The following is a 21,164-nucleotide window of genomic DNA, read 5'->3' on the forward strand; positions in this document are numbered from 1 at the left end:
ATCCACATTTTTCTATTTCAACAAATTCTTTACAAAATCATGATAACATTACATCTAGTGAGAACATTGAATCTTATCCTCACGATTCTCTTTCAAGTCATTAACTATAATATAAGGATTTCCACTAGAAATAAAAGGTCTCACTCATACTTAGATGATATGATTACCATTGTCCTACCATTGCCTCTTTACATTTTACTTGTACCACACCTTATCCTTTACAATCTTATCTTTCTTATTCAAAAGGCTCATCATCTCATACTGCTTTTTGTTTGTCTATTTCTGGTACATCGAACACTACATCTTTCAAAGAAGAAAGCATACTTATGTGTTTAAAGAAAAACAATACTGGTCTTTGGTTAGTCTACCTCCAAGGAAGAAAATTATGGTTTACAAATAGGTTTACCAAACCAAATATAAATCAAATGGTTCCATAGAAAGACATAAAACTCGAATGATTACTAAGGGCTTCACACAAACAGGGTGGGTAGATTTCTTTGAAACCTTTTAACCTGTAGTTAAATTAACTATAGTTCAATTCCTTCTCTCTATAGTTGTCTCCTCTTATTGGTTTATACATCAACTTGATGTGGATAACGCTTTTTTGCATGGTGATTTTCATGAAGAAGTGTATATGCTCGTCGTTAAGTACACACTCATCTCTCTTAATATGATTGTTGGAAAATTCAAATGCAAACCTATGTTTCAGATTGAATAGAAATGAAAAGTTAAGCAATATATAAGAAACAAGACATATAAACTAAGTTCATATTTTATTGGTGTTATGTATCTACCCTTGATGCTTTTACTTTATCCACAAATACCTTGAAAACATTCCTTTTTTTTATGCAAAGAACCTTGACCCTTTCATTTTCACTCGTTAGGTCAATCAACAACAACATGTTTTAAACATAAATTTACCCATCTTTTAAAATTTATATCACAAATATTATTTAAAATTTGTACTGTATAGGGCTAAAGATTTACTGGCCCTCCCAAGTAAAGTCTATAGCCTTAACATAGTGGAATACCAAACACCATGGACTAGATATCACAACCCAGAGACTTGGGATTGATGTCTCCTATCCAATGACGCATTGATGGACTTGGTCAAAAGATGAAGCTTGTTTGGTAGGTAATTGGGTCAGTAGGATGATGACCTCATCCAATTAAATCCATGATCAATGAGAAAAAACACTATAAATAGAGTGTTAATGATAATTTATAATTTACTTTTGTATTAGTTAAAATTTGACTAAGAACTTTGACTAGGTACTAACTAATCTTTTGTAAAAATCTCTCTTTTTGTTATTATATTTGAAGTTTTGAAGAACGTGCACAAAGCATAAAGAATCAAATAAAAAAACAAGAAATAACATAAAAATCTTTGCATAATATATTCGATTATAATATAATCAAATAAACATATGAAAACAATGTGAATAATGTAATAGGTCTACGGTTTTAAATTCGTATATATAGATAGTAATGGTGTAAGTATACAAAAAATAAATTCTTTAATCCATTAATCTCTTTTGTATGATTGTGAATTCATCTTATAAGGAAAAAAAACAAATTCATATTATGATTTTTTTTTCAATGTACTTCTTGTGATTAGGTGACTTCCATAAATTGAATTAAAGTTTTATACACCCCTTAACTATTCGAAAGTTTTTGTATAAACAATACAATTCATATTATAATAATGAATCAAAAGCCTCGCATCATTAAAAGGTTTATATACAATTAAGAAAAGGAATGAAAATGATTTAATACTACATCCATAACACTTCCTCTTGAGCAAAAGCCTTTCCAGTTTAAAGTATGAATCTTGTACAGTCGCACCTACATATATGAAGTTTATTTTTTATTATAACATAAGGATTGGTGTGGACCATGCCATAAATAAATTATCTTTGAAGTTTATCTATTACTTAAAACGCCTGAATAATGTTATATCCATTTTTCAATAATCAGGAAACGTGATTTTCTATGACAAATAAAGTAAACTACAAACTTATATAAGCGGCGGTTAGATTCCACAAACTAAGTGCTTATATGTAATTTATTATTATAAAGAATTATAACGGCTACAATTTATATTCAAGTAAAGAACAATTTGTTTTTAGAATAATTGAACGAAAAAAAAAATTGTTTCATGAAAGTGTAAATATCATTTTGCATGTATAAAGGGGTAGCAACCTTAGAACAATATAATATATGGCCTTAAGGAAAATTACTAAGAAGGATGAAAATCGATGTTATTTAATCAATGAGTACATGGTATTTATATTGTTGCGTGAATTTTTTAATTTTGTTACAAATTTAACTAACAAGAAAGAGTATGTTAAAATACACAAATATTTGTATGTGTATATATATAAATATATATTAAAAAGGGTTTTGTTAGCCTGTGAAAAGCTTGGTACTCCCTTGGTTCAAGCTCCCCCATCCATTCACTTCGATTCCACCGCACATTTCTCAAACCCTTCCTTTCTTCTTAACAATGGAGGGATGACCTCTCACTCTTTTCACTCGCCGCCGCCGCTCCCCATGGCACGCCAGCAGAAGGTCCTGCGCCGCTCCCCGCCGGTCACCCGGTGCCGGGAGCGCTGCCGCGCGGGAGAGGTCGCGGGAAATGCAACTGCTGCGTGCGCCGCCGTGTGCTGCTGCGTACCTTGCACAGTGATGGACGTGGTAGTGCTCGCCGCCTACAAGGTCCCCGCCGGTCTCGTGAAGAAGGCCATGCACAAGAGGAAGCGACGCCAGTTGCAGAAGAAGAACAAGAAAACGGAGGCTCTCTTGGATCACGGGCCCGATGGTGTTTCTGGGCCCGATGATGTTTCTGGGCCCAGGCCCTCTCTGGAGGAAAACCTCTCGGAAAACGTGGCGGAGGACACTAGCAAGCTGGAGGAGGAGATGTGGGCCCAGTTTAACGGAACGGGCTTCTGGAGAAGCGATTCTCAGCGCCTCGAACAACAACGACAACAACCCACTGCGGAATGCCCCTGCCAGGCCCAATGATTTCGACCTTTGCGCGCAACTGAAACCAAACCATTTTGGAGCGTGACGTGGACGCGCGATGATTTGTGTGTGCATAAGACAGTGATTAATCAAATATATTGGGTTTAGTGGATAATAATTTTTTTTCTCCTTGTGTCTATTTTCTCATTATTGTGATAACGTTGAGAAAGTGTTTTACGAATTTCTGAAGTGATTAACATGTAGTGGTTGTAGTTGTACTGAGGAAGAAGGGTAAGTAGAAAGTAGGTTCCATTGTCAGATATTGGCATGTTAAGTTTGAGGTAAAAAAGTGAGTGGCGAGAGTAATGATGTATTCATTTTAAGGTTCACATTCAAATAGATTAATGTTGTACATATTTCTTTTTCTCGTTGTTTCCCTTGTTCAAAACGGGAGTAGTAGGTCATATAACACATCAAAAAGCAACATTGCAACATGCTTTCTTGTCTCTTCTCAATGCTATTGCTTTTCAACTTCTTCTCTTCAAACAGCTTTTTCAGGAGTTTTGCTCGCCTTCACTTCAATTAACTTTCATAACTTTCTTATTTGACTTTTAATACATCTTTAATACGGTTACATTTCTCTCTTAGTCTCTCCTTTCTCTTTCCTATTTAATGTAAAATCTAAACTCTTGCAATCTCTTTAATGACTTGCGTTGAAGACACTTTTAAGAGAGATTACCAACTACCTAACCCCTTATTCAACTTTTTAGGATTTTTAAAATTCGGTGTTTCTTCTTATAATTTTGTGTGTGCAATATCACTTTTTATCTCAAATGCAGGGGTTTCACTATTTTTCTACGTTTTCTTTAGTTAGGTACATTTTAGTAATGTGTATCGGATTTTAGTAGACAAAACTAAAAAAATAAGAAACCTTCAACCCTTTACTCACCTCACTCATTCATCTCAACCATTTCTCTTTCATCTCTCTCACTTCAACATTTTCTTTATGATCCCTAATGTAGTCCCAACTGAAAAAATCATAAACATTCACCTATCTCTAATCCACCTTCCTTACTTGTCCAATTTGTTTCTCTCTTATCTTCATATTCACACTCACCCACACAATTCAAATTGAACTGAAATCTTTCGGATAAATCAATGCAATTAGGAGGATTCGATGAAAGGACATCAATTCAAATTCTAAATTTTCGAATTGAGAGAGATGTTGAGAGAAATCAAGAGTTCTCGCTATTTCTTATATTCATGGATAGGTTGGGGCTACAATATCATAAAAAATACCTAAAAAAACCTAAAATACTGACAATTTGAAATGAAATATAGTTCCATGTATTCTTTTTGTACTAGATTCAATTAAATTGGAATGAAATCTTTCATCATTTTTTGAATTATTCTTTTTTATCTTAGTTGTTTTCATCTTTTGCTTAGATTTGAATCCAAAAAGAGTTATAAGTTAATTAAAAGCAACCGGAGAGAGAAACAAATTGGATAAGTGAGGAAGGAGGATTAGGATTAAGCAAATGTTTCCGATTTTTTCAGTTCGGGTTACAGTAGGCATGACAGAGAAAATGTTGAAGTGAGAAAGATAAAAGAGAAAGGGTTGAGAGAAATGAGGAAGGTGAGCAAGGGTTTGGGGTTTCTTTCTTTTTTTTTACTTTTGAAAATGAAAATTATTTAAATACCTTTCACACACATACACACACACATATATATATATATATATATATATATATATATATATATATATATATATATATAACTCTCCATCATCCTTTAAACATATTTGATATACATATACTAATAATGCAAAATTAACTTTTTATATTTTTTATATTAGTATTTAAAATTGTAGATAAGATAACACTTTCATATATTAGAAAGTAAATACGGTGTCAATTTTTGTAATAAAAAAGACAATTTTTAATCTATTTAAAAAGTGAACGTAATGACATTTTTATAATAAAAAAATGTTTTCCATACTATTTTAATTATAGGATTGATGTTATCTGTTTATTAGGTCATAAGTAAGTAAAGATTTAATGAGTTAAGTAATTAATGCGTAATAATTACAATCATTTATCTTTTTATCCAAAACTAGATTTCAGGGCCTAATCACAATCCAATTGGTCTTAATCATGTTTTAATGTAAATTAATCTACATCAAGTCTAATTGTTGTTTAAAAGTAATCATTCGAGCTGTATGGTACAATCCTAAATGTGTGAATTGTCCGATCCTAAGTAAATCGAATGACCATACAATAGTTCTAGTTATAACTACTATAAAATGTATTTTTTATTTGTAAACACATATAAAGGGTTCTCAAAATGCTAACCATCATTCTCCTTTTTCCTCCCCTTCTTAAATCCCTAACATGTCATCCATTCACACTCTCAACACCATGGATTTGCATAGTCGCAAATGTTTGAGCATCATCGTTGCCACAATGCCTACAACCATGACCATTGTCTCCACCACCTTGAGTTGTTAGACAACTATCTAGCCTACTCGATGCCAACATCAACACTGAGAAGTTAACACGAGTTGCCATCCGCCATGACCTCCATCGTTTCATCCATAACTGCTCCCCACCGTTTTAGGTCTAGATCGAATGATTTGTGCATGTTGTCGCCATAAATCACTCTGTTATGGTGCACAGTGAATCCGTCAAGGCATACAAGGTCCTTACTGATATTGTCGAGTCCATCCTATGAGCTATGAACTTTGACCTGGGTTACGACCTAGAGAAATTCTAGACGGTGTGATGGTGTGTACTAAGGTTTCTTTATTAAGGTTTACGTTTTGTGTTGGCTTTTTTGCATTGATTTTTTCTAAGGTGATAATAAATGATGAATTTTAGAGTAGTTTGATTAAATACTTATTTCTTTGCAATGACTCAAAGGATTGCAGAAGAGTCAGGTCTCTCTCATGAAAAAATATTTGTTTATTTTGTTTGTCTTTCAAATGTATGGCTAAGAAAAATCTAGGATGAAGGCATTTAGAATTTTACTGTTTCAGTTATGCTTATAACACTTTCTGTTTCAGTTATGCTTTTAACACTTTCTACATCGATTACTAGCTTAACTTGTATAAATAATGACACTTTTATACTGATTTTAAAACTTATACTTCTTGTATTTATAGTAGTTCTGAAACCAATATAATTTTTTTAAGTTATATAAAAAGGTTTTTTATACTAATATGAATTGTATATGCAATATATTATATAATATGTAAGAGAGTGTTCTTCACATAAATACAGATTATCTTTACCATGTAAATGAAATTATTTTCACTTTAAAAACATATCAAATAACTTTTGTTAGACGAATTTCAAATATTATAAGTAACTGTAATAACAATACATAAAGACTCCAACTTTTAACACCTTGTACAGTAAAATATGGTAAAAAATAATGTCGAAAATAATATAAATATGATTGATACGTCTACCACTACATCAAGATTACATTAATTTGATTATGTAAAATCGATATATGTATTGTTTTCTAAGTTTAAATTTCAATTCCAAAAGGTTAACGGTTGCAACTCTACTTTTTATTCAACTCAATTTAGTTTAAAGTTTGAAATTTATTTGTTTTTATATTAAGTTTTAAGTCATTTGTATGACATAATTAATTTTGTTTGTGTAAAAAATCAAATTATTGTTGAACTTATGAACATAAAATACAAAAATTATTATAATTTAATCTACCACTAAAAAAATATGTGCCTATATTTTTTGAGAAGAAATTATATATTCAAAATGAAACTAATCTTTAAAACAATAGTATTTACTAATATGACCCAAACTTTGAAATAAAGCACTACCATGTCAACAAAACATAAAAATTAATTACCTTGCAGTAATGAATAAAGTCTTAAAATTTAGTTTCAGCTAATTTAAATAATTAAGTCTAATTCAAAGTTTGAGTTTATTTCTTTAACTTAAAAAAAAGTATGAGTGAGTAATTAACAAGTAATAATCATAAACAAGAGTGGTTTATACCACCGGTGAGATGTTTTGGTTCTCTGTTTCATTTGTTAATACAGCGGAAAATACGACATCAAAGTTAAATTTTAATTGTTTAAAGATTTATTTGATTGAATTATACCAACTAATTAAAACTTTGTTTGATCAACCTTAGTATATTAATCCATAATTTTTGGATGAGAAAAAAACATTTAAATTCATAAAAACAAAAATTATTGAATCAGCAATATTCTCTATTAGTTTGTAAGTAAAAAAAGAATAATATATATATATATATATATATATATATATATATATATATATATATATATATATATAAATGTGTGAAGATAAATGAAAATAGTGTTAAGGTTTCTAAACTTTTTTATACAATGGACCATTCTATCAACGTAGACAGTGATTGTTAATTTGATGGTATCAGAGTATAATTTTCTTCTTTATCGCAGTCTCTTTTCTTGATTTTTCAAACTCAATTATGGAAGCACAGTTTGTGCAACTTTTCTATGATTTACAAAAATTAGTCATAACTATAAACAAGACTTTCTGTTTTAACCAGTCAAGAGTTGACAATTTATTGAGAAAACTTTATAATAAACTTTTTATATGATATTATGTTTTAACTTTAAGTTTATTAGTTATAAGGTTAATAAATTTTAATATTGTTCAAACTCATTATCTAATGAATGGTGGTCCAGTTAGTTAAATTATTATTTAAATTTTATGATTTATCATTTATGTTTTGATGATGATTTATTTTGATTATTCAATAAATAATCGTCAAATCTATTAGATGATTTTTCAAATTTTATAATTCTGTTGTCAATTTGATAATTAACTATGTATGAGATTGGTCATACAATCCAATAATATATGCTTGAAAAGATATTCCAATGGGTCATCTCTTTGAAGATAAATTAAATTTTAATTTTTGCATTTAACATTTATAATTCCTAAGAGCAATAGCTGATATTTTTTTTGTGGGCTTTCTGTAATCTTCTAGCTCGAAAATAAATTTGATTTTTTTAATAGAAGAGTTATTGGTCCCTTTCTTTTCGGTTTTTAGGAGAGTTTTTTTTTTTCCTTTGATGGCAACAGGTTTGAATTATTCACACATTGTGAACGATAATAGCGTGTTCAATTTCGGGCAAAAGTCATACTTATTCCAAAAAATAATTAATTTACAAATCATAGAACCGAGGGCAAAGTTATTTACGCCTTTAATTTTGGCTACGAAAAGTCAAACCTAAATTAATCTTCCCAAACCAAATTTCTCAAAAACCTAGACTGAGTAAAAGAAGACTCAGACTAATTAGAGGGAAGAAGTAAATACTGTTAACAGAATGAATGTAATATTCTGACTTATTGAATAATGTCATAGTTAAATTTATTAAACATATAGATGGACCGATAAAAAATAAAATAAATTTAAAATATATAAGTAAATACAATTTTATTTTTTAAACTAATTGTAAAAGATTGGATTAAATTTAAAGTTTATATTTTATGATAGTAAATAACTATTTGAAATATATTATAATGATATTTATTATTTTTTAGACCAATTGTGACTATTGTCAGGGATGATAAGGGGTAAGGTGGATAGAATTTTGTTATTTCATATTCATCTTAAAAAAAAATTTGTGTCATCCTTCTTTTTTTCAGGATCGAATACACACTTGTACGTGTGTCTGCCTCTTTTTAAGGTTTTAATATTAAATAATTAATTTTTCTAAAATAAACAAATATATCAGGAGAGAAACATTCAATATTAGAATGATGTATTATATTTTTTAATATTAAATATTTAAAAGTAAATTATAATCATATATCTTTTAAATTAGAGTAATATATAAAATTTATAAGACCAAAATATTTATTAAATTTGTAAAGTTCATAAAATAAAGTTGATAAAGTTTAAAAATACTTTTAAAAAACTTATTAAAAGGAAACATATAATTAAATTTAAAAATGTTTTAAATGTCTCTTTCCTAGGTTGTTTAAATTATAGTGAATTTTTTTATGTATAAATAAAAGTAATAATAATTGAAATTTAATATAGATATTTTGTCTTTTGAATATGTTGGATAATGATAAAAATTATTTATGACAATACATTAAATTATTACATGATAGTAAATATTTGTTTTATACGATTTATAGTGATAGAATTACACTTATGATAATAAATTAAAAAATAAAAATATTTATATAAAAGACATCAAAACAATATTCTAAACAATAGAAGTAAACAACAAATAAAAATGTTAAAAAGTCAAATATGTGTTTTATAAACAATTTGATATATTGAATATAATTACATGAAAAATATCTTAGCGATTAAACTTTTCAAATATCAAAATTAGTTGGAAGATGATAAAAATTGTTTTAAAAAAATTAAATGAAAAAATTAAAAGACAATAGAAAAGATAAAATTTTATATTGTCTAGTAAATAAATGATTTATGCTATTAAATATTTAAATTAAAAGTTAAACATTTTTATGTGAAGAAACGATAAATAAAAATATTAAAAATAAATATAATTATTCAAATATAAAATATAAAAAATATATAATTTTCATACATTTGATTGAATAGAAAATAACATGAAGATCTGAAGTAATTTCATAATAAAATCAAACAATTAAAAAGAGATAAAAAAATATGTAGCTAAAAAATAATTTATATATATATATATCCCAATTTTCATATCAATTCAAAAATTTAAATATTATTCATATTCATAATTATACCAAGGTGGAGATTTTTTTATTAAAACAAAAATAAATTTAAAAAATATTTATGAAAACAAGTATATTAGTCATCTCTACATACTACCTTTTATTAAATTACCTATATGATATTTGAATGAGTGTCTGAATGGGAAAAATGTATTGAAAATCCTAAGTTTTGTATTCAGAAAGTGTTAATGAGATTGTAGAATAAGACCTATTATGAAAAGTTTGATTGGTGTAATTGCGCGTGAGCAAGTGGTAGGGATTAAACAGTTCCTTATGATTAAATATGAAATGAATGGAAATTTCTGTCACTTGTTTGTGATTCAAAGTGACATAGATAATTTGTACTATTTTAGAAAATCATTAAAAGGAATTAATGTAATTATATAAGAATTTGAATGTGAAAGGTAAATTAAAGGAGGGATGGTGATATAGATAATGTGAATGTATGTATGATGATGGGGCGGAGCAAAAGAGAGTGACGCGTAAGGTGAGAGACTCGTCAAAGAGATTCGTTTGGGAATGCCACGTGTCAGAAGAACAGAGAGTGGTGGACGAAGACCGAGCGAGCTAAGGTAAGGTTAGCTGACTCCGTGTTTGGTTGGTTTCTTCCAAAAAGTAAAACATAAAGGAATGGGTAACCCCCATTGCCTGCACCCACACACTCACTTCACACCGCACCACACCACACCGCACCGTAGAAAACTTCTCTCTCTCTCTCTCTCTCTCTCTCTTTCGCTCTCGCTAGGGTTTTCTTCCAATCGCATCTCGAATCTCGATTTCGCTAAGTCATCGCGCAATTCTCCATGGAGGTAACACCGTTTCGATTACTCAGCTGTCTACTCTGAATTTTTCTCCTTTCTCTTTCTCTCTTTCTCTCTTTTTCTTTTCCCACGCCCTGTCCTTTTCGATTAGGGAATCTTTCTCTTCCGAGACTCTTTGATTTGATCTGATTCCCTAGGAGTGCTAGTTTGATTTGTTTCGCTGTGTTCCGAATCCTGTAGCGTGGCGGCGTGGGTTGTCAATTCGATTGGGATTTTATGTCTACAGTTCTTGTTGTTGTATGTTTGTGTCGATTTCAGCGGGGTGTTGTTTTGTAGGGTGCTGGGATGGAAGGGAATAATATCAGTGATGACAGTAATAAGTCTGAGGCGCATTTGACTTCCGCCGCTGCTTTTGTGGAGGGTGGAATTCAGGACGCTTGTGATGATGCCTGCAGCATATGCCTTGAAGCCTTCTGTGACAGTGATCCTTCCACGGTATGGTGTCAGTTTAATTGTTATGGTCGTGATTACTGTTGACTGCTTGTAAACCCTATTGATCAGGCTATTCTTATACCCTTCTTGCAGGTTACCAGTTGCAAGCACGAGTTTCATCTTCAGTGCATTCTCGAATGGTATTGTTATTCGGTTTCGATAATTAATTCTTTTTGAGTCAATCATGGGGATTAATGTTGATTGGGCTGGGCTGGACTTTGGTGGTAATGATGGGTGTTTCACTTATTACTATTATTATTATTTATTACTATTATTATTATTATCATTACTATAATTATTGCTGTGAATCTCGATTGTTAAAGCCGCTGCTATGTTTCTTGATCAGTGATTTGGGTTCCTAAAGTAAGGAATTTGTATGACTGTATTTTCTGCTGATGTACTTGCAGAAGGGGCTTCTTAATAGAGTATTTTGCGGATATGTTTGTCTATTTTGAAGGAAAACATGCGTCTGGTGCTCAATTTAAAATAAGCTGTCATTATCAGCTGAACGAGAGAGTGTCATGAATTATTGTTATTTCTCTGAAGTTGGAATGAAGCTTTCACTGTTGTGCAGGCTTGAAAATTCCAGCGCTCGAGTATGTCAATGCCAATGACTCTCGGGGCTTATATCAACAACCAATTTCATATCGTTCCTTCAAGTCATTATATCGCCATTGTTTGAGGCACTTTATTGATCTATGGTTAGTCAAGGTTCTTGGAAATATCAGATGAATTTTATGAACAATAAACCAGTAGGGCCTGAACTTGACTGGTTTACAATTTGATAACTTTTAACAGTGTCCAAGTGATAAAAGCAACTTATTAATACTGTCCCAGAGTAAAAACTTCAATCATTATACAGTTGTTACACGTAAGTACAAACTTGCTTAGCTACTAGATCAATTCGTTGTTGTCCAAGTGATCATTTTCCGCTGAACAAAGGAAATGTTTTGGGCAGTCTTCCAGTCTGTTATATGAGTTACTGTTGACTATTGATGCTCTGATTTTTGAAGTCTGTAGATATGGACATTTATAGCATGCTCCTGTTAGGCTCACAAATATGTTATACACGTAATTTCATGTTTCTTCCATGCCTTGTGGTTTATTCTTTAGTTTCATGTACATATTCTGGTGAAAAAGAAATGTTGGTATCAAGGGAAAAAAACATTGGCTAATCTGTGCCCGCAGCCACAATCAATTGTTACGTAAATCGCTTAACAATCTTTGGAGGAAGACTTTGTATTGAGCTCTAACTTTTATCTTTTAGGTGTCAAAGAAGCTCCCAGTGCCCCATGTGTTGGCAACCTATCAGTCTCAAAGATCCAACAAGGTTTGTAGTTTTCGTGATGTTCTTAAATTCTTGTTTATTTATTAATCTGCTTGTCATTATTTGCTTTATAGATTTATTTACTTGCTTCTCTGCTTTTTTTGTATTTGCAGCCAAGAATTACTTGAGGCAGTGGAAAGAGAGCGAAACTTTAGGATCAATCCACCTAGAAATGCCACAATATTTCATCATCCAACACTGGGGGATTTTGAGTTACAACATGTTTGTAGTCTACTTATGCTAGTTTGAAAGTATTTTGAACTGTTATCATGCATTACGGTGATTTTTGGGTTCTCATGCAGTTGCCAGTTGGAGCTAGTGATGCTGATCTTGAAGAGCGTATAATCCAACACTTAGCTGCGGCAGCAGCAATGGGAAGAGCACGCCACATTGCTAGAAGGGAAGGGCAGAGAAACAGGTCATCAGCTCAAGGTCGCCCACACTTTTTAGTTTTTTCGACTCATCCTAATTCGCCTCCCATGGCTCCTACTTCTTCCTCTCCATCTCAGAGGGGAGATGATGAAGCAACTCCTACTATTGCTGTTGCCAATCTGTCTCCATCTCCTGCAACAGGAGAACAATCATCACAACTGACTTTAGTTGCTCCTGTTCAAGCAGAGCAGGTCTCTGCTTCAGGATCTGGATCTAGTGCTCTTGGTACAGAACATCAGGGATCATCGTACAACAATAGGTCATTTTCATTTTCGGTTTTGAATCTCTAGATTATTTTTAAGTTTATAAATTCATAATTGCCTTGTATTCTATATTTAGAAGTTCTCAACTTTTGGGTCTGAAAATTCATACAGGAGATCACCTAATCAGTCATCTCCAAGTAGTCAAGACAGAGCAGGCCCATCAGAATTGCAGTCATTTTCAGAGTCTCTGAAATCTAAACTGAATGCTGTGTCATCAAGGTAGTAGACTTTTGTATGTTGCATGTGGGTCTGGTAAAGTACAATATTCTGCCATTATAATTTCTATTTTTTCTCGTATTTCAGGTACAAGGAGTCAATTTCCAAGAGTACCCGAGGGTGGAAGGAGAGATGGTTTTCTCGTAACAATGCTATGTCTGATATTGGATCTGATGTTAGGCGAGAAGTTAATGCAGGGATTGCAACTGTGTCCCGCATGATGGAACGGCTGGAGACCAGAGACAGTAATAGAAGCAATATTAATTCAGCTCCAAGTAATTTAGAGGATGATTCAGTTCAAGGACCTAATGATCAGGCTTTAACTGGCACTGAAGGGGGCGGTCTTTTGGGAGACAATAACACAAAAGCTTCTTGTGCTGCAGGTTCTAGTTCGAGTTAAGCATACAGAAGGAATTGCAAAAACTGAGATTTGTTCTGTCTAAAAGGTTAGATTTTTACTAGACTAAAATTTATTTAATGTGAAGTACTGAAGATACATGTTTTGATCGCACCTTATCAGAACTATTTTTTGTAAAGTAATTACAGTCCCACTCATTCTTCAAAGATTTTACTTGCATTTTCTTCTTGGCTTTCTGTATTTTTAATCTTTGTCTCCATCCTTTCCTATAAAAAATTTGACAACTTTTTTTTTACAACATTTTAACATCATCTACGTGTCATTTTGTGATTGATCCATGTTAGTGTTTATAATTATTATTATTTTTTGTGGAGTAATTTTGGACTAATCACAGAATCACACGTTAAAATGTTATTATCCTAAAAAAATGTTGTTATAACCCCTTTAGATTTTGCTTTTGAAGCTTTATGAAGGAATCTAGATATGAATTCTTGTTTTAGCTGCGCATGGAAGAGATTTTGTTAGTTCATTTTTATGGAATTGAATTTCCCTCTCAATAGTCCTAATTATCATTGTGGCATGCACTGGTTGTTTACCTGATTGATTGTTTATAATGTCGTGCTGATGAATGTTTCTACTATATCAGGTAGAAATAGGATTGCCCATTGGGGATGTGAAATTCCATGGATGTGATGCATTGCCTATTGGCTGGCGCAGGCCAGGCAAGTGATAATCCATTGGCCTGCAGAAGAAGACCTACAATTATGATTTTGGAAATAAAGAACTTGAAAAGGCTGCAGTGGTCTCTTTCGTTTGAAACTTAGGAACCTATATATGATTGTATATTCACATTGTAAACTTATTTATAGATATTTTTCAGATAATCTTTTTTACATAAAGTGCTATGTCCTCATGTGTTCCCAAACTCAACGACAATTGGGGGCATTAAGTCATACTCTGAAATTTCTGTTTGATTGTGAAACACGATCAGTATAGACTTTGCATCATCGTTGTTAAAATTGCGAGCATTCTTGGTAGGATAGGCCGATTTAGTGAAAAACAGAATGGGTGTTTCTTTCTGCACTTCATAAAATTCTTGGAAGGTGTTTCAGAATTTTATTGAGTGCCGAAAGTTAAAATCGTATTGGTTTAAATTCTTTTAGCTGCTATCTTTCTTGGTTTTGATGTGTTTGTTGCAGCGTGAGGTAGGTTTTTGAGAAACGAGTTGCAAAATTCACAAATTCTCATTCAAATATCTAGCACCTTTTCTCTCATCTCTCACTCGCTCAAACGCAATTTCTCAAGAGTCACTATTTTGAAGTATTGTTTTGTTCTTCCGCGTTTCGCCTCACAACTATCTGCTTTTCTTTCGATTGTCTGTCCCTGTGCCTAGAAGCTTCTCGTTCCTTGTGTTCTGGAAGTTCTTTTATGGTTATTTTATGCGTTTAATGCCTGATATCAGTATACATTTCCTATTGCAAATTAATCAGAAATAGCTATGTATATGATTTTTCAAAAGTCTTATTGCTTAGAGTAAAAATAAGAGAAACAGTAAAATAATTTTAGTAAATTAAATTAGTTTATCTTTAAATTAAAAAAATAGAGAAAGAGATTTTGCAATACAGTTAATTTAATTTATAGTGTAGTGCAGACTATTTTGTTTTACATCTTATTAGCATTTGTGGAAGTCTTGGAAAAATATTATGAAATCTTTTATAATATGTTAGTAATTTTTTTCAGTTTATATTAATGAAATATACTAGTTTGTATGAAGATAGTTTTTTATAATAAAATATTTACACATATACATGATAAAAAATAATCTTTAATAATACGTTACATTTTTAATTTAACTTTCTGTAATAAAAAATATCTTTTTATTGCTTCATCGAATTGTTTCCTTAACTCGTTTCTTCATCATATGATCTGTACGGTTGTCTGTAACGGAAGAAACACGGTCATCTAGTTTTACCTCTCCATCGTTGTCTCTCCAGCATACAAGGTTTCAGATATTTTGTTTACTCTTTTAATCAAACATAGATAAAAGGAGGAGATTAGTTTGCACGGAAAATTCATTAAAATTGTTTCTTTTAATGGATAGAAAGAGACGTATGCTGTCACATAAAAATGGAAATTATATGTGAAAATATTTAACTTAAAAAGAGGTTTAGTTTACTTTTATTTTTTCTCAATTCTAACATAGTGATATTTTTACCTCTATAAAAAGACCACTTAATATATTACTATTTTAATATTTTTCAATTTAAAATACTAGTATACATACATACATATATATATATATATATATATATATATATATATATATATATATTACTAAAATAGGCTGACTGATGAATATCGAAAGAATATGGAGAAACTTGGAGGATCATTTATAATTATAATAACTTTGTAGTGCAAGGGCATTTTGGAGAATCCATGTTGCTCATTGTATATTTTAAGGCGTAACACCCATTCGGTCAAGTCTGAAGTTAGAAAGGACAAATAATTTTTAACAAATGGTTATGTGAAAGGAGTTTAATTTTTTTAATATTATTAGCTGAAAATAAATAAATATAAATTTAATCATTTTCATAAAATTCATTAAATTTATTATACGAGAATAGTCAACTAACAGATATTGTACAAATATTCTTTAAACCATTGGATAGACTATCCTCTTATAGACTTTTCATGTTATGAAGTAACTAAAGATAATGACTGATATTTTAACATACTTTTTATTTGATATATCCATAATTTGTGAAATTATTTTTATTTACTCTTTTAAAATTAATTTAGAATATAGTGGCACCGACAGTTTTGGATGAAATGTGAGAATTGGGATAGTGCACGTGCCAGATCACACCACACAACAAAAGATGTTGTCGTGTGTTAGTGGAAACAAAAGTGCTCTAAACCTCGCAAAATTCAGTATTCGAGTATAAACATTATGACAAATAAACTAGCAAATGACTATTGTTTAAATGTTCTTTATGCTATTCAAGAATATGCCAATTCACATTAAATATATAATACATATGTATTATGTATAACTTTTAAAATGAATAAACAATAATATTATGGAGTCAAACTCACGTTGGCGAGTGTTTATTCCTCCCAACACGAATTCATTCAATACAAAGGAAAATACTCTAATAATGTGAAAATATTAATGAAGAAACAAAAAAAATAGACCATCTTCGTTTATTTCATTTAAAGAAAAAGAAAAGAGGTTGGGATCCACGAATATTAATTTTCCACTTAATCTAGTACAATTTTAAAATACCTAAAATTTTCTAATTGTACTTTTTTATGTATTTTTTTCTATAAAATTCAATAAACTTATCTGTCAATATTGATAATGAATTAGTCAATGATATTAAACTTATTCTAAAGTCATGTTTGGAATTGAAACACACACTACACATGTCCACTAGAATCATTTTTTAATTTAAGAATCGGGATGCTTGTGATAATATTTTGACGTTCAAGTCAAATATGCGTAAGTAAATGATAAATATAGTATTTAATAAATTAAACGGTGAACAATATTACTTATAATATCTTTATAAGATTTTTCCTAGATAATTCTAGATTACATAAATCAAGATGGTAATTTTAAGATTTTGCTAACTTGATTTATTCATTTAATTTTTCATTAATCATATTAACTTTATTCAGAAAAACTTTAATTAATCATATTAATTTTATTAAGTCTATCTAGATTATTAATGTAAATAAGAGCAAGTGGGTTATTAGAGAAAATAAGCATATAAGGGAATGATTACACAAGAGAAAGCAATAGCATGGGATGCCAAGTGGGCACCACCAACATTAACTACACTCTAACAATTTCTTCTTCTTCTTTAGTACGTAAATATCTTGCCCCCTCCAACACACCATGACTTAACTAGTACCTTTTTTTTCTCCTCATCAAATTTTCCAACAACACTGGTTAATGTCAATGTTCCAGCTGGCCAGTGGACCCCACTCTAATGCTGTCCGATTCTTCCTTTCCAACCAATACAAAATCGCCACGTGTTCACCCGCTTCCCAATGCAACCGACACATTCCCTTGCGTTAATCTGCTATGCGCTAAATTCTGCCGCCAACTCAATTTCACTGATTTTCGTAAAAAGAAAAGTCACGAGTTCGATCAGAATAAAACCACCGGATTAAAGAACTAAACACTTTTAAACTCATCCCAAACATGGCACAGTTTCTGTGATTAGCGTACATGTTGTCATGCTTCGGATTATTTATCCACCAGACCGAAAACCAACAAAGGAATCGTACAGTCGCTGCTGCTCCTGGTGAAGTGGTGGTTGGGTTACTCTCAACCGCATTCCGGCCATGGGTCGCCGCATCTATGGCGTCTCCGACCTCCGTGTCTTCTACACCGTTGTCTGCGTTCTCTGTGTTTTTCCTCAGGCAATAACGTCGCGAGACTCATCTCCCTCGTCACCGACGGCTCAGATTAACTCCAACTCAATCTTAGTTGCTCTTCTGGACTCGCATTACACAGAACTTGCAGAGCTTGTGGAAAAAGCCATGCTGTTGCAGAAACTAGAGGAAACCGTGGCGGCAAGCAACATAACAATCTTCGCTCCGACCAACGAAGCTTTGGACCGGAATCTCGACTCTGATTTCAAGCGCTTCCTTCTCGAACCCGCCAACCTTCACTCCCTCCAAACGCTTCTCCTCTCTCACATCGTCCCCAGCCGAATCGGATCCCAAACCCTAATCCGCCACGTCACCACTCTCTCCAACCACCAAATCCGTCTCTCCGAAAACCTCACCACCGTCGACCAGGCCCGCGTTACCCACCCGGATGCCCTGACCCGACCCGACGGCGTCATACACGCCATCGACCGCCTCCTCTTCCCCCGCTCCGTCGAGGACGACTTCAACCGCCGCCGCACTCTCCGTTCCATCTCTGCCGTCAAGCCCGAGGGAGCCCCGGAGGTCGACCCGAGAACCCACCGTCTCAAAAAGCCTCCCCCACCGGCGAAACCTGGCTCCCCGCCGGCACTTCCGATCTACGACGCCATGTCTCCGGGACCTTCCCTGGCTCCGGCGCCGGCGCCGGGACCAGGTGGACCGCACCATCACTTCAATGGCGAGAAGCAGGTGAAGGATTTCATCCACACGCTCCTCCACTATGGTGGATACAACGAGATGGCGGACATTCTCGTGAATCTAACGTCGTTGGCCGTTGAAATGGGTCGTTTAGTGTCTGAGGGTTACATTCTCACCGTTTTGGCTCCGAACGACGAAGCCATGGCGAAGTTAACGACGGAGCAGTTGAGTGAACCGGGTGCGCCGGAGCGGATAATGTATTATCACATTATACCGGAGTATCAGACTGAAGAGAGCATGTACAATGCAGTTCGAAGGTTTGGGAAGGTTCGTTACGATACTCTGCGGTTGCCGCATAAGGTGGTGGCGCAGGAGGCTGATGGGTCCGTTAAATTCGGGCACGGGGACGGGTCGGCGTATTTGTTTGACCCGGATATTTACACGGATGGTCGGATCTCGGTTCAGGGGATTGACGGGGTTTTGTTTCCGACGGAAGAGGAGGAGGAGGAGCGGGTTAAAACCACTACCCGTTCGGGTCAACCCGCTGCAAAAGTTGTTTTCAAGCACAGGAGAGGTACGGTCCACTGTTGCCTATGTTGTTTTTTTCTTGTGCTTTTCTGTGGATTAGGGAAAAGGAAAAAGGGAAGAGGTGACAGCGATGTCTTTGGCTGTCTGGATTTCGTTATTTTTTGTTTTTCTTTTTAAAGTGTCTTTTATTGTGTGGCTGCTTTTGGTTAACTACGTTGATTGGCTCACGTCGTTGTTATTTTTAGTTTTTGCTGTAGAATTGAATTCGGAAAATCCTGTTGAAGTTATGATTTGGGTTTAGTTTTGGCCTTGTGGGATCTAGGTGGGACTGGAAGAGTTGAAATTTGTTCTGTATTAGGTTGGTTTCTTTTGGGGTAGAAAACTAAATGAAGACATGTTTGTCTGGGATATCTTCAATTAGACGTTTCGTGTTGGGTTTGTGATTACATGTTTGGTTCCAGCCAATATGATTCAATTCACGTTAGATATCATTTAGAATCATGGTTTAATTCCAGCTAATATGATTTTAGGTAACTGATTATATAATTTTGGGATATGAAGTTGAAGCAACTTTAAGGAACTTTGGTGTTGCATAAAAATAACCGAGTTTTACTACTAATTTGTTATTAGAATGATAACATCCATAAATAAATCACGTCATATCAAAATCAATTCTATTAAAAATCTACTTTTCAAACACTCCCAAATTGTTTGATATGATAAATGAGGAATTGATTATTCTTGTTAGACAAATGCAGGGAATGGGAATGGGAACTACTTCACGTTATGATGGGAGGACTGTATTATTTGCTTGTTGTTACAGTTCATACCATGCCAAACTTCTTTATTTTTGCCTTCTATCGTTAGATATTTACATGTGTGAGATGAAGTTTCCTAAAGGTGAAACAGAAGTATTTTTTTAGGAGAAATTAAGGTTTTTTTGTCTTGACTTTAAATAAGAAAAGGGTTGAGAAACCCAGTGGCGGGGTTAGTGAATGTATTAGAGTTTTCTGAGTTGCCTTTGATGTGACATTTTAGAGTAGAGTAAAACGTAGCTGTTGCTGATGAAGATTTAGGCCTACCAAATAGTAAATGTGAAATATGCACAAAATTGGTTTGCCTAGCTTTTGCATCTTCCCAGTCAAGTCAATGGCCATGTGCTACGACCATGTATATTTTCATGTCTTTCCTTTTAAGCAAATAATGCTTGTGACTCTCTGAGCTCGACCTACATCCTTAACATATCAAAATGTAAATTCTGTAGTCAAATGATTCTTTTGTTTTTGTGGGGGTAAGTTATTTATACACATCTCTTTTCACATGCTAATCTAAATAAAGCAACTGTTTGTCCAAGGTTTGGTTCTTTTTGTCGAAACTGATTTCGTGAAATGTCATGTGCAGGAAAATTACTTGAAGCAGCATGCTGGATGCTTGGAACCTTTGGACAACATTCTAGATTCACCTCTTGTCAATGAAGAAGCTCACATTTTTCTGGCTTTCCCTAACCCTGAAAAAAATGATGTGAGATTTCAACTAGATAATTATCTTATTAATAGGATCTTATTCAGTGGAATGGTGACAGCATATATAATTTTACAAATGAGTTTTCTTTCTACCATATGTCTATTTACACACTGCTTGCACATGCTTTGATGCAGATCCAGTGGAAATCCGTTCAATGTAAAAAGTCAAAAATGAAGGTCATCTTTTGTTGAATGGGATGTTGGCAGCTGCTTTGGGTGTGATTTTCCCACATTTTTGTCCATTATTTTCTTTTGTGCTTTTGAGTCCTTCAAGTCTTCATACCATATAGTGCATATATGTACTTAGATTCAGCTTCAATTTCATAGGTGGTTGGTTTGTTGGTTGCTGGGATGAGAAGGTTTTCTGCAAATAATCAGGGAATTTTTCTTTAAGACATGTGCCCATTCAATAAGTAGTTTTACTGAAGAAATGGAAATGCAATAATAAAATGATTCTTTACTGTAATCTGAC

At 32.9% G+C, this 21,164-nt stretch overlaps 3 protein-coding genes across 5 annotated transcripts; all 3 read left to right on the top strand.

Moving 5' to 3' along the window:
• The first annotated feature begins 2,311 nt into the window (after nt 1–2,311).
• Nucleotides 2,312–3,380, top strand: LOC124829344 (uncharacterized). The gene has a single exon (XM_047302831.2). The coding sequence runs from the start codon at nt 2,515–2,517 to the stop codon at nt 3,022–3,024; it is 510 nt and encodes a 169-aa protein (XP_047158787.1). The 5' UTR covers nt 2,312–2,514; the 3' UTR covers nt 3,025–3,380.
• A 6,945-nt stretch (nt 3,381–10,325) lies between these two features.
• RHF2A (RING-H2 group F2A) lies at nt 10,326–14,581 on the top strand. 3 transcript variants are annotated; one of them, XM_088092933.1, is made up of 10 exons: nt 10,328–10,522; nt 10,811–10,969; nt 11,060–11,106; nt 11,541–11,667; nt 12,234–12,296; nt 12,407–12,515; nt 12,596–12,984; nt 13,100–13,207; nt 13,292–13,650; nt 14,209–14,581. In XM_088092933.1, the coding sequence occupies exons 2-9, from the start codon at nt 10,917–10,919 to the stop codon at nt 13,602–13,604; spliced, it is 1,209 nt and encodes a 402-aa protein (XP_087949059.1). In that variant the 5' UTR covers nt 10,328–10,522; nt 10,811–10,916; the 3' UTR covers nt 13,605–13,650; nt 14,209–14,581. The 3 variants fall into 3 exon arrangements, with proteins under 3 accessions (XP_087949060.1, XP_087949059.1, XP_047158784.1); XM_088092934.1 differs by lacking the exon at nt 14,209–14,581 and having other exon boundaries at nt 10,326–10,522; nt 13,292–13,652; XM_047302828.2 differs by lacking the exon at nt 11,541–11,667 and having other exon boundaries at nt 10,330–10,522.
• Nucleotides 14,582–17,404: 2,823 nt separating this feature from the next.
• LOC124829343 (fasciclin-like arabinogalactan protein 15) lies at nt 17,405–21,158 on the top strand. The gene is made up of 3 exons (XM_047302830.2): nt 17,405–19,215; nt 20,571–20,690; nt 20,828–21,158. Exons 1-2 carry the CDS (start codon nt 17,916–17,918, stop codon nt 20,642–20,644), a joined length of 1,374 nt encoding a protein of 457 aa, XP_047158786.1. The 5' UTR covers nt 17,405–17,915; the 3' UTR covers nt 20,645–20,690; nt 20,828–21,158.
• Nucleotides 21,159–21,164: the final 6 nt, after the last annotated feature.

This window comes from Vigna umbellata, chromosome 6 (assembly GCF_029865625.1).
Source record: "Vigna umbellata cultivar VRB3 chromosome 6, Vumbellata_1.0, whole genome shotgun sequence".
Taxonomy (NCBI): domain Eukaryota; kingdom Viridiplantae; phylum Streptophyta; class Magnoliopsida; order Fabales; family Fabaceae; genus Vigna; species Vigna umbellata.